Source organism: Sorex fumeus, unplaced genomic scaffold (assembly GCF_029834395.1).
Source record: "Sorex fumeus unplaced genomic scaffold, SorFum_2.1 ptg000131l, whole genome shotgun sequence".
In the NCBI taxonomy this organism is placed as follows: Eukaryota; Metazoa; Chordata; class Mammalia; order Eulipotyphla; family Soricidae; genus Sorex; species Sorex fumeus.
Genome location: NW_026606188.1, coordinates 22,421,215 through 22,434,818, shown reverse-complemented (window position 1 = coordinate 22,434,818; position 13,604 = coordinate 22,421,215). Strand labels below are relative to the sequence as shown.

Sequence of the window (13,604 nt, the reverse complement as noted above, 5' to 3'; positions counted from 1 at the left end):
GTCGAGCCTGATGTGGTCCCAAACCAAAAAACTTTCTTTACTTTAATCAAAGCCTTTGATGTTGCTCTTCAAAAATAAGTATAGTATTGCCTTTGTTCTCAACATTCAGTAAACCATCTTATGCAACTATGTTTGAAAGAATATTTTGATGATTGCTTCCTAATCTATGAGATTGTTACTGACTGTTATGAGATACAACCCACGTGCTTTGCTTCTAATGATTTGTCTTTCTCAGGAGACAGCTCTCTGACTGTGCCACAGGTAGGGAAGACTGGACTATGCAAAAGCTCACAAACATTCTTAAACTAAATCCTGTAGGGGAAACAGCATCTACAACAGTGTTTGTCAGGAAATAAGCCAGATGGCAAGAGAATTTAAATTCTTTTTTTTTCCCCTTTATTTTATTTTATTTTAAAGTTGTAGATTTACAATTTTTTGTGCTTTGGTTTCAATTATACAATGATCAGATACCCATCCCTCCACCAGTGCCCATTTTCCACCACCATGGATAATATCCCTCCCACCCCCATCCCCCCACCCCCCCTGTCTCTGTGGCAGGGCAATCCCCTGTGTTCTCTCTCTCCTTTTGGGTGTTGTGGTCTGCAAAAGAGGCATTGAGTGGCAAACATGTTCAGTCCATAGTCTACTTTCGACATGCATCTCCCCTCCTGGGAGGATCCTCCAAACATCCTTTATTTGGTGCTCCCTTCTCTATCTGAACTGCCCTTTCCTCTAGGATACCCGGCTGGCCTCTAAGTTATGCAGTAATCCTCCTGGTGCTGATCTCAGCTATTCTTGGGTATTAATCTCATACTTTGTTACTTTATATCCCCCAGATGAATGCAATCTTTCTATGTCTATCCCTCTCTTTCTGACTCATTTCGCTTAGCATGATACTTTCCATATTGTACCACTTGTATGTAAATTTCATGACTTCATCTTTTCTAACAGCTACATAGTACTCCATTGTGTAGATGTACCAAAGTTTCTTTAACCAGTCATCTGTTCTTGGGCATTCAGGTGAGAATTTAAATTCTTAAGGAGAAATGTTCACTTAGTTTAGAGCAGGGAACCTATCAATTTTTTTTCAAAGGATTAAATAGCTATTTTGAGCCTCAGAGGTCCAATAGTTCAAATAGATATTTTGAGCCATATGATGTCTGCCATCATCCCTCAATTCTGCTGTTATAAAAACAGCCACAGATGATATGCAAACAAGTGAGTACAGCTGCATTCCAATGAAACTTTATTTTCTAAGCACAGCAGGCTGGATCTGGCCTCTGGGCAGTCATTTGCAACTCTGCTCTAAGGTGAAGGTTTTCAAACTCTTAGGTGTATTTTAGGCTCTCCCATGGAACTGGTTTTAACAGTACCTTATATTGAAAGTATACCTCTACAGAATCAAATCTCTGGATATGGCCTGGAAATCAGCAATTTAGATATTCACCAAGGACAGATGAACCACACTTTTACTGTCTGCAGCTGAGGGGCCCCCACTGTTCTAATTGTGGGTCAGGACTTCCTGCATCCTGGGATCCTAAAAGCACAGGAACTGGTTTGTTGTTCTTTGACCTTTTCCATGAAGGGCAATTGAACATAGGCTAATTTTTATTTTTGCCTCCAATCTTAACAGTGCATACAATAATCCTGCTTTAGGTATGATGAACATAAAATGTAAGTTGTGAATTTAAAAGAAAATCCTCAACTTAAAATAACAAGTCTCCAACTCTAAATCTATGAAATTCTTAAACCTGCACATTGAATAGAGATCTCTAAGGCTGAGGAAATAGTTGACTGTATTTCCTTTCCTTCAGAACAACTCCAGCAAAGCCCTGTCCTACTATCTGGAATTTCACTACTAACAGGTCATTGCTTTGTGACTCCACAAAACCTCATTCAAACTCACATATAAATAGAAAGTAGAAAATTGCTGTAGATTTTTGGGGGTGGCTCATATAAATTTATTAAGAATAAATTAATAGCTGGAGAAACAGTACAATAGAAAAGGCAATTTTCTTGCACATGGTCGATGAGGGTTCAATCCCTGGAACCGCATACAGTCCCCTGAGCCTGACAGAAGTGATTCTTTTTTTTTTTTTTTTTTTTTAGTCACCATATGTTTTTTTTTTTCTTTTTTTTTTCCCCTTTATTTTATTTTATTTTTTTTAAAGTTGTAGATTTACAATTTTTTGTGCTTTGGTTTCAATTATACAATGATCAGATACCCATCCCTCCACCAGTGCCCATTTTCCACCACCATGGATAATATCCCTCCCACCCCCATCCCCCCATCCCCCCGTCTCTGTGGCAGGGCAATCCCCTGTGTTCTCTCTCTCCTTTTGGGTGTTGTGGTCTGCAAAAGAGGCATTGAGTGGCAAACATGTTCAGTCCATAGTCTACTTTCGACATGCATCTCCCCTCCTGGGAGGATCCTCCAAACATCCTTTATTTGGTGCTCCCTTCTCTATCTGAACTGCCCTTTCCTCTAGGATACCCGGCTGGCCTCTAAGTTATGGAGTAATCCTCCTGGTGCTGATCTCAGCTATTCTTGGGTATTAATCTCATACTTTGTTACTTTATATCCCCCAGATGAATGCAATCTTTCTATGTCTATCCCTCTCTTTCTGACTCATTTCGCTTAGCATGATACTTTCCATATTGTACCACTTGTATGTAAATTTCATGACTTCATCTTTTCTAAGAGCTACATAGTACTCCATTGTGTAGATGTACCAAAGTTTCTTTAACCAGTCATCTGTTCTTGGGCATTCAGGTTTCTTCCAGTTTCTGGCTATTGTAAAGAGGGCTGCAATGAACAAACAAGTGCAGATGTCACTTCGACTATACATTTTTGCCTCTCTGGGATATATTCCCAGGAGTGGTATTGCTGGGTCAAATGGGAGCTCAATTTCTAATTTTTTGAGAATCGTCCATACTGTTTTCCAGAAGGGCTGAACCAGTGGACATTCCCACCAACAGTGAAGGAGTGTCCCTTTCTCGCCACATCCACGCCAGCATCGGTTGCTTTTGTTCTTTTGAATGTGGGCCAGTCTCTGAGGTGTGAGATGGTATCTCATTGTGGTTTTGATCTGCATCTCCCTGATGATTAATGATGTAGAGCATTTTCTCATGTGCTTTTTTGCCATTCGGATTTCTTCTTTGAGAAAGTTTCTGTTCATTTCATTGCCCCATTTTTGGATGGGGTTGGATGTTTTCTTCTTGTGGAGTTTAACCAGTATTTTGTATATCCTGGATATCAACCCCTTGTCAGATGTGTATTCGGTGAATATCCTTTCCCATTCTGTAGACTGTCTTTGTATTTTGGTCACTTTTTCTTTGGAGGTGCAGAAGCTTCTTAGTTTAAGATAGTCCCATTTATCTATCTCTGTTTTCACTTGCTCGGCCAGTGGCGTGGCATCTTTGAAGATACCATTAGCTTCAATGTCATGGAGGGTTTTGCCAACTTTATCTTCAATGTACCTTATGGTTTCTGGTCTGATGTTGAGGTCTTTAATCCATTTTGATCTTACTTTTGTACATGGTGTTAGGCAGAGTTCTGAGCCTATTTTTTTGCATGTAGCCGTCCAGTGATGCCAACACAATTTATTAAAGAGGCTTTCCTTACTCCACTTCACATTACTTGCACCTTTATCAAAGATTAGATGAGCATATGATTGAGGAGAGATGTCAGTGTATTCAACCCTGTTCCATTGGTCTGCAGTTCTGCCTTTGTTCCAGTACCATGCTGTTTTAATTATTACTGCTTTGTAGTACAGTTTGAAGTTCGGGAGGTTGATTCCTCCCATTTTCTTTTTCCCAAGAATTGCTTTAGCTATTCGTGGGGGCTTATTGTTCCATATAAATTTCAAGAGTGTTTGCTCCATTTCTTTGAAGAATGTCATGGGTATCCTTATAGGGATTGCATTGAATTTATACAATGATTTCGGTAGTATTGCCATTTTGACAATGTTAAGTCTCCCGACCCATGAGCAGGGGATATCTTTCCATTTCCTCATGTCCTCTTTTATTTCCTGAAGTAGCGTTTTGTAGTTTTCTTTGTACAGGTCCTTTAAGAAGTGATTCTTGATTGCAGAGCCAGGAGCAAGTCCTGAGCACTGCTGGGTGTGGGGATGGAAGTATGGATGGAAGGGAGGGAGGGAAGAAGGAATGGGAGAGAAAGGTAAGGAAAATGGAAAAAAGAGAGGAGAGAAAGACAGAGAGACAAAAAAGAAAGGACACACAAAGAAACTGACCCATTAAGTTCAGTGCTGTCTCAAAGAATGTGTTTTTCTGACAGGGTTGTCATTTTTATTTATTTGTCTCTTTACACATTTGTTTTGGTTTTGCTTCTCAACTGTACATTAGGTATTCTGGTTACCATGTGTAAATGCTCGATGTACAAGGTTGCTGCACTGTGACCAGCACCAGAGTGTCAAGACAGCATCATAGTCCACCTCTTCCTTTCCCTCCCTGACTCAGCACCAGGGGTTCATTAAACCAAATTTTGCAACCCAAGGCCAATGGTTGATTTCTCTGCACACTGCAGTTGGGTGAGATCATCATTGGGCATCATTTTAGTCAGTAGAAATCGATTCCTGGTCCACGAGGAAGCAATGCTTAGCTGGAAATCAGCACGACCTCTTCTTCAGCTCTCCAGATTTTCCTAGAAAGGACAGTGAATATCCTACAGTCAAAAGGATGTGCTTCGTGAGCTCTCTAAAGAAACCAGGGCCAATCTGCAGATTCCTTTAGGGAGTGCAGCTCCGCTAAGACCCCCACTGCCCCTGCCCTGGGAGACGAGTGCAGTTCTAGTATTAAAGCATGGGTTTCAAATGAGAGGTCATTTGTCAGTATCCTTACAGTAGATAGCACTGTTTTTCCCTGTGCATAATAGTAGAATGGTTCTGACCTTCCTCAACACATAAAGACAAAAGTGAAGAAAGACCCAGAATTTTACCAGGCAAACAGAATGAAGTCAAGATGAGATTAGAACTCCATTGCTAATATACTTCAGAGATTATTTGTCAGAGGTACAAATTAGTTTTACAAAACTGGCAATCAACATTTCAGGTGGCCTGACTCTGAGTTCCAATCAATCTATAGCCTAAACTTCTGACTGTTTCCTTCATCCATGGCAAGAAATTCCAGCATTTTCAATAGAGTATGGAGGACTGTTTTCCTGCTTGAATTCTAACTTGCAAAAAGAGCCATGATTAGTAGACTCAAGTATGAACCTCAAAATAGGACAAATAATGAACAAAGTCAGGGGCCCCTGCATACTTACCCAGCCTCCCTGGCCTTGGATGTACTCCTGGAGGCCATGATCAATCATATTTGTCATGGAGGTAGCCAGTTGCCTTGATATTTGAGGAGCTTTACGGACCACATATTCCAGGAGTTTCACTGACACTGCCAGGAAAGCTCTTTCATAAACTAAGCTAGGATCCTGAGCACACCAGGTCTTGCTGAGAGATTCCACTACTTCCTGGAATTTAGTTCCTGCCTGGGGAGAGACATCAGCTATATCAGTGGAGTATCAGTAAAAAACAATAAAACAAAAAAAAATCACACAGGATACTATAATGACAGGAATCCAGAAAGCAAGTGTTCCCCAAGAACAGAAAATGTACCTGTCACTGGCTGTATCTCAGACAATCTTTGGCAACATTTTTAAAAGGGGACTGGGCCACATGCAGTGGTGCTCCTGGGCCAGTGCTGGCTCTGAGCTCAGAAATCAATTCTGGTGGTGCTGGAGATTCAAACTGAGGCAGGGGATCAGCTGTGTACAAGGCAAGTGCCTACCCTGTACTGACTTTCTGGCCCTATTTTATTATTATAATGGGTATTAGAAAAAACTTGTACTCATCAAATCTGTGATCTCAGACACCATTGATTATGATGAACAAAATGAAAGAAAAATAAGATGACTTAACAAAAACTATGAAGGACATGATAGGGGAAAAATGTCAATTTGTGAAGGTATTGCCTAAGTAACCAAAGTCTGGGACACTCTGAGCTGAAAAGATAGATTAATTTCTTCTCTTCATCTTTCTTTCCCCAAAACTTTGGTCTACAAACTATAAAATAGGGCTAAGAAAGATCTGCCGTGACTGGTGAAGGGACGGGTATTGGAATATTATATGACTGAAACCCAATTATGAACAACTTTGTAACTGTGTATATCACTGTGATTCAATGAAAAAAATTTTAAGATAGAAATACTGCTAGTAATAAACATTACAACAATCCATTAAAAAATCTGCTGTGATGTAGTGTAGGGGCTCATAATGGTGAGTGGTCAGGGAAGAATTTAGAATCAGGCTCAAATTCTAACATTACCGAGTAATCAAATTACTTTGCTTCCCACTTCCTCAGTTTCCTTATCCACTTATGTAGATGTTAAATCAGTAAATACTGAGGATTTACTTTGTACCAGGCACAGTTCTAAGCTGTATTAATATAACAGTGAACCAAAACTGGCTAAGTGTTTGCTCTTAATGCTATATATATAGAAGGGGGCCAAGAGATAGTACAGTGGATAAGGTGCTTGCCTTGCGCGTGGCTGACCTGGATTCTATCACCAGCACCCCATATAGTCTCCTGAGCCTGACAGGAGTGATCCCTGAGGAGTAAAGCCTGAGCACAGTCCAGTGTGGTCCCAAAACAAAATAAAAACCAGTGTTATATGTAGCTGAGGAGAGATTGCACTATAAAGTTTAAATGTAAGAATCAAATGTGAGGGTCATAGCGGTAGTACTTGGGTTGGGCATTTGCCTTGCATATGGCCAATCAGGTTCCATCCCCAGTATCCCATTCGGTCCCCTGAGCACCGCTCAGGAGTAATTCCTGAGTATAGAGCCAGGAGGAACCCCTGAGCATCGCTGGGTGTGACCCAAAAAGCCAAAAAAATAAAAATCAATTTAAAAAAATCAAATGTGATCAGGGGTATAAAGCACTTAGAATACTATCTGGCACATAGTGACATATTGATTTTTGCTGTGAGTACATTATCAGCAACATCTAGAACATTTTCTGTGGTTTTATGTCCAGTAAAAATCCAAATACTGTTGCCAACGATCAACATTCTGATGAAAAGCCAGATATGTACTAGTGAGCTGCTTAAGAACTTATTCCTCTTTGCATCAGAGCCGCAACAGCATATCCTCCTTCCTGTTTGTATATTCATTACTGACCCTTGGGGGACACAGTGATGCCCACCCCCAGAAAAGTAAGTACTGGTATCACATAAGCAATCACATAAGAGAATAAATTGCTTTAGCAAGAATAGGTACAAAATATCTATAGTTCCACAACTGTTTCAAACCTCTGCTGTTTGGACTTTTAAATTGAATTTAGTGCTCTATACAGTAGGAAAATTGTTAAATAGAAAATCATTTACACAAACCAGATACTTTTAAAATGAAACATTAAAAAAATCTAGAAAAATTGCTTTTACTTTTTGAATTATTTAATACAATTTCATTTTGGTTCAACAGTAGCAACAAAGAGAGGTCAGTGCAATAGTACAGTGGGTAGGGCACTGGTCTTACATGTGACAGACCCAGGTTCAATCTGTGGCATCTCATATGGTTCCCCACCACCCCTCTAGGAGTAATCCCTGACCACAGAGCCAAGAGTAAGCCCTGAGACTGCCGAGTCTAGCCCCCAAATCAAAACCAACACAAAAACAAAAAACAAATCAAGTGCTATATGTATGCCCTATGCCACTAATTATAGTGCTGCTAAAACTCAAATGGAAAGAAACTGAAGGTTGAATAGCATATGCCAAAAGCTTACCATCTCAATACCACTTGGGTTTTGATTAACACCTAAAGAATTGGCAGTTGGAGAGAATTCCTGTGGTATCTCATTGGATGAATATAAGCCCCTAAGTGTTTTAACGTTTCCAGTGATCATAAAGGAGTAATAAGAAAAAGTATCTCTGAAATAGGAATAGTGGGGGGTAGAAAGTAAGTAGATACGTGACCTCCTGTCTTAGACTGGTTTCTGCAATACTTCGGGCAGAAGCTTCCAAATCCCCATTGAACTTGTCGCCCAGTTCCCGAAGGCGACCGGCAATGATGGCCACATCAAAAGAGTGAGCACCTCCTAGGACAGAGGGAACACAGATCGTACGTGTCACAATGCTGGACTAGATGCAGTCTGCGCATTGGAGAAGGTTCTTTAGACTTTGAGACAATGTTGGTGTCATTCTTTCCCAAGTATGTCTTCAGTGTTCTGGCAGCCCCATTAGAAAATTTTTTCATCATAGAGATTCTTTCCATTCCACGAAGATTTTCTTTTGTTTTGTTTTTTTGTTTTTTAATTTTTATTAGTGAAACACCATGAGGTACAGTTGTAGACTTACAAATTTTTGTGCTTGGGTTTCAGTTATACAATGATCAAGTACCCATCCCTCCACCAGTGCCCATTCTCCACCACCACGGGTCCCAGTATCCCTCCCACCTCCATCCCCCCATCCCACCCTGCCTCTGTGGCAGGGCATTCTCTTTTGTTCTCTCTCCTTTTGATTTTTTTCCTTTTGATTTTTTTAAGGGGGGGAGGGTATATTGCTGAAAGCTTTCTTACCCCCTTTTTTTTAATTAGTGAATCACCTTGGGGTACAGTTAGACTTACAAACTTTCGTGCTTGCGTTTCAGTCATACAATGATCGAGTATCCATCCTTCTACCAGTGCCCATTCTCTACCACCAATGATCCCAGTATCCCCTTCCCCCCACCTCTCCCCCCCACCCTCTGAGGCAGGGCATTCCCTTTTGTTCTCTTTAATTTTGGGTGTTGTAGAGGCATTGAGTGGCCATTGTGTTCAATCTATAGTCTACATTCAGCTTGCATCTCCCAACTTGAGCTGGTCCTCCAAATACCCTTTACTTAGTGTTCCCTTCTCTACCTGAGCTACCCTTTCCCCGAGCATGAGGCCGGCTTCCATACCATGGAGTAAACCTCCTGGTCCTTATCTCTACTATTCTTCGGTGTCAGTCTCCCATTATGTTACTTTATATACCACAGATGAGTGCAATCTTTCTATGTCTCTCCCTCTCCTTCTGACTCATTTCACTTAACATGATACCTTCCATGTTGATCCATTTATACCAAATTTCATTACTTCATCTTCCCTAACAGCTGCATTGTATTCCATTGTGTAAATGTACCAAAGTTTCTTTAACCAGTGATCTGTTCTTGGGCACTCAGGCTTTTTCCAGATTTTGGCTATTGTAAACAGTGCAGCAATGAACATACAAGTGCAGATGTCATTTCAACTATACTCTTTTGCCTCTCCAGGATATATTCCCAAAAGTGGTATAGCTAGGCCACACCACTGGCCAAGCAAGTGGAAACAGAGATAAACAAATGGGACTATCTTAAACTAAGAAGCTTCTGCACTTCAAAAGAAACAGTGACCTTGAAAGTAGACTATAGACCAAACATGATTGTCACCCATTGCCTCTTTTGCAAACCACAACACCCAATAAGAGAGAGATAACAAAAGGGAATGCCCTGCCACAGAGGCAGGGTGGGATGGGGGGATGGGGGATTAGAGGAATACTGGAATCCGTGGTGGTGGGAAATGGGCACTAGTGGAGGGATGGGTATTTGATCATTGTATAACTGAAACCCAAGCACAAAAATCTGTAAGTCTACAACTGTACCTCATGATGTCTCACTAATAAAAATTAAAAAATAAATTAATTAAAAAAAAACAGTAACCAAAATATGAAGACAGTCAACAGAATGGGAAAGGATATTTACCCAATACTCATCAGATAAGGGGTTGATATAAAGGACATACAAGGCACTAGTTGAACTCTACAAAAAGGAAACTTCCAACCCCATCAGAAAATGGGGTGGTGAAATGAACAGAAACTTCCTCAAAGAAGATATCCGAATGGCCAAGAGACACATGAAAAAATGTTCTTCATCACTAATCATCAGGGAGATGCAGATCAAAACAACAACGAGGTATCATTTTACACCACAAAGATTGGCCCACATCCAAAAGAACAAAAGCAAATGATGTTGGCACGGATGTGGGGAGAAAGGGACTCTTCTTCACTGCTGGTGGGAATGCCGATTCATTCAGCCCTTTTGGAAAACAGTATGGACGATTCTCAAAAAATTAGAAATTGAGCTCCCATTTGATTTAGCTACCTTCTGAACTGTGAATGAAAATTAGAAAACATATTCAGATTCTTTCATTGACTTGTAATCACCACCGCAGTTCGGGAAACTTACCTGAATCTGTTTCATCTCCAAAAGACATTCGATTAGCAGCACACTGCACTCCGCTGAATTCTTGGAGCAGAAAGTTTACAATGCATTCTGTTTGTTCCTTAAAAGATGGGTGATTCTTCATTTCAAATGCTTGGCTTTGCTTTTGCACAAAACAATGTTTTCAGTTCAACAGGAAGTCAAAAACACTGGTAGACCAGCAGAGGTGTCCACCTTTTGTAATGTGCCTTAATGGAACAGACAATTCTTGAGCGTTTTCCACCCCTTTCTTGAAAAACAGCTACATGAAAGGTAGAACTTCTCTGAAAGAGCTCATCTACACTAGACTTGTAGGAGACTTTCAGTTCCTTATCTCTGAGCCACACCCTAGTCAGTATTTAAGTCAATGAATAACTTTTATAAGTTGGACTGTCTAGAATAGAGGAAGAATATCTTGGGTAATTTTGTTAAGAAATAACTTCCTGGTTGGAGAGGTAGCTCAACGAACTAAGGGCATGTTCTTCAGGAAGGAGGTCTAGTTTCTATCCATGCACTGTACCCTAAGTTTTGCCAGGAGTGACCCTCAAGCACAGAACAAGCCAGAAGCAGCCCTTCCTCCATGGCAGTGCTTAGGGATGGCCCACAAATAAAATAATAAAACAAAACAAAACAAAAAATGCTTCCTGTTGGGTTCTGTGTATGGTGCAATTTTTTAAAAAAGGAAGGTTTTGACATTTTCTAAAGAGAGATATTGAACTCCTGATGATGACATTTATTTGCCATAATCATTTAGTGAATAGTGACTAAATACCTATGCATAAGAATTATATGCAGCAGTATAAATAATAGAAAAAGTCCACGGACACAGTTCCTGCCCTCAAGAATAACAGTGAAAATATCTAATCACCTTATTTTTAGTGCTGATTGAGAGAAAATGGGTGATCACAGTGTGTAGTGGAAAAGCAAACCTAGGGCTTTAGGAAGTTTTCTGTGAAATAGTAACATCTGACAGGGGCACTGAAGGGCTTCAGGAGGTAATAAGCGAACAAGGTCATTCCAGGTGGAGGGGAGGAGGAGGCAAATAAAAGTGAGGTAAACAGTGACACAGAATCTCTGGGCATTTGAGGATATTACACAGGGATAACAAAAAGTACTTTCATACAAGAAAATTATGAAATAAATTAAGATAATTAATTAATTAAGATAATTAGTTAATTAATTTCAGGGGCAGCAGAGTTAGTACAGGGCTTAAGTTCTTATCTTGCACATGGCAGACATGGTTCAATTGCGGACACTGCTTATGGTCCCCAGAAGATGCTCCCTGAATTCAGAGACAAGAGTAAGCCCTGAGCACCACCAAGGTTTGGCCCCCAAACCTGAAAAAAAAAAAGATAATGCTCTGTGTAATGAGCCAGCAGTAGCTCAGTTGCAATAAATACTAAGTGTCTTTCAGTTCAAGGTCTAATGACCAGGATAAAATTTCATTTTTTCATTTCATCATCCTGTTATTCGTCGATTGCCTCGAGCAGACCCCAGTAATGTCTCTTTCATCCTAGCCCTGAAATTATATTCAAGGCTCTTTAGGAGAATGAGACCCATCATTGTTACTGGTATTTGGCATATTTGGTACGCCACGGGAAGTTTGCCAGACTCTGCCCTGTGGGCAGGCTACATTCGATAGCCTGCAAGTTTGTCCAAAGTAGGAATGAGATAATAAGATGTCATAAAAAGATGTCCTGATAAGATGTCGCGCAGCCGCATTCGCGGTTCTGGGAGCTGGATTTTATAGTCTCTGAGTCTTGGCCGTTGATGGGATTACACGGCGCCAGAGGGTCAGGTGGTGGGTGTGACCCCCGCCTACTGGAATTTGGAGGATCTGGGTGGAGGATGCTCGACTCCAATCCGAGTAGGCTTGGAGATCTCGGCCCCGGAACCCACGTGGATTTGTCCCTCTGCCAGTACCTTCATGTGTGCGGAGAGTGGTCTCAGCATGGTGGTGGCTGGTCCTGGAGGTCTTCGGCTGCCAGAGCCCTGGTCGGGGCGGGGAGGAAAGCTCAACCCGCTCCCCTCCATCTTATGGACCATCTTATGGTCCCCAGAAGATGCTCCCTGAATTCAGAGACAAGAGTAAGCCCTGAGCACCACCAAGGTTTGGCCCCCAAACCTGAAAAAAAAAAGATAATGCTCTGTGTAATGAGCCAGCAGTAGCTCAGTTGCAATAAATACTAAGTGTCTTTCAGTTCAAGGTCTAATGACCAGGATAAAATTTCATTTTTTCATTTCATCATCCTGTTATTTGTCGATTGCCTCGAGCAGGCCCCAGTAACGTCTCTTTCATCCTAGCCCTGAAATTATATTAAAGGCTCTTTAGGAGAATGAGACCCATCATTGTTACTGGTCCCCAGAAGATGCTCCCTGAATTCAGAGACAAGAGTAAGCCCTGAGCACCACCAAGGTTTGGCCCCCAAACCTGGAAAAAAAAAAAGATAATGCTCTGTGTAATGAGCCAGCAGTAGCTCAGTTGCAATAAATACTAAGTGTCTTTCAGTTCAAGGTCTAATGACCAGGATAAAAATAACCTGGAATTTCCATCAGTACTTTTCTAACAGGGTGAGCTTCCTGATGGTTTTACCAGATCTCAGAAGTGGACACTAACTCTTCAGCATGACAGCTTTGTTAATGTAAAGACACCTAGATTTGGGGCTTGGGTTTCAGAAGGAGCACTCAAAACTCTCAATCTTTCGAGGATAGTCTTACTAGGAAGTGCGCTCATAAGAAATAATGCATAAATAGCAAGTCAGTTGTTCAGAAATGAATTTCAATTGCAAAATAATTAAAACCAATATTCAGTCCATTATATGAAAAGAAATAATAACTTGCTTTTGAACTAATGATAGGAATTATGTAGCTAAGGGCCGTTTTCACTGTCTTTGTTTATCACCTCTGTTAGAACATCTGTTACTGTTGCGAAGACTTTGGGCTTTTTTTTTTAAACAATTTTTATACACTTTATTTTCATAAAGTAGTTCACAATAGTTCATTACAGATAATATTCAAACACCAATCCCACCACCGATAACCTTCCCACCACAATAAGAAGGAAGTGTGTGAAGGTTGTTGTATTTCATTTGGGGGCCATTTATGTCCATATATAAGAGAATACAAGCAAGTATGTTAAAATCAAACAAACGTGTGCTATTTTTGGTACATAAGTGGGCTAGAGTATAAGAGGTCACACAGCTGCATTTGCAGCTGTGCACTCCAGGAAATTCTGTCTTTCTCTTCCAGGAGCCTTAGTTAATAGTCTCTGGTTCTTAGCCATTGATTACATGGCGCAGGGGGCAGTTTGTGGGTGTGCCAAGCTACTGGAAAACT

General features: G+C 40.8%; 1 protein-coding gene across 1 annotated transcript; it reads right to left on the bottom strand.

Moving 5' to 3' along the window:
• Window positions 1–4,455: 4,455 nt before the first annotated feature.
• Window positions 4,456–10,845, bottom strand: BCL2L15 (BCL2 like 15). The gene is made up of 4 exons (XM_056139156.1): window positions 10,254–10,845; window positions 7,988–8,109; window positions 5,285–5,503; window positions 4,456–4,663 (listed from the first exon to the last, which is right to left on the bottom strand). The coding sequence occupies exons 1-4, from the start codon at window positions 10,372–10,374 to the stop codon at window positions 4,646–4,648; spliced, it is 480 nt and encodes a 159-aa protein (XP_055995131.1). The 5' UTR covers window positions 10,375–10,845; the 3' UTR covers window positions 4,456–4,645.
• Between the last annotated feature and the right edge of the window lie 2,759 nt (window positions 10,846–13,604).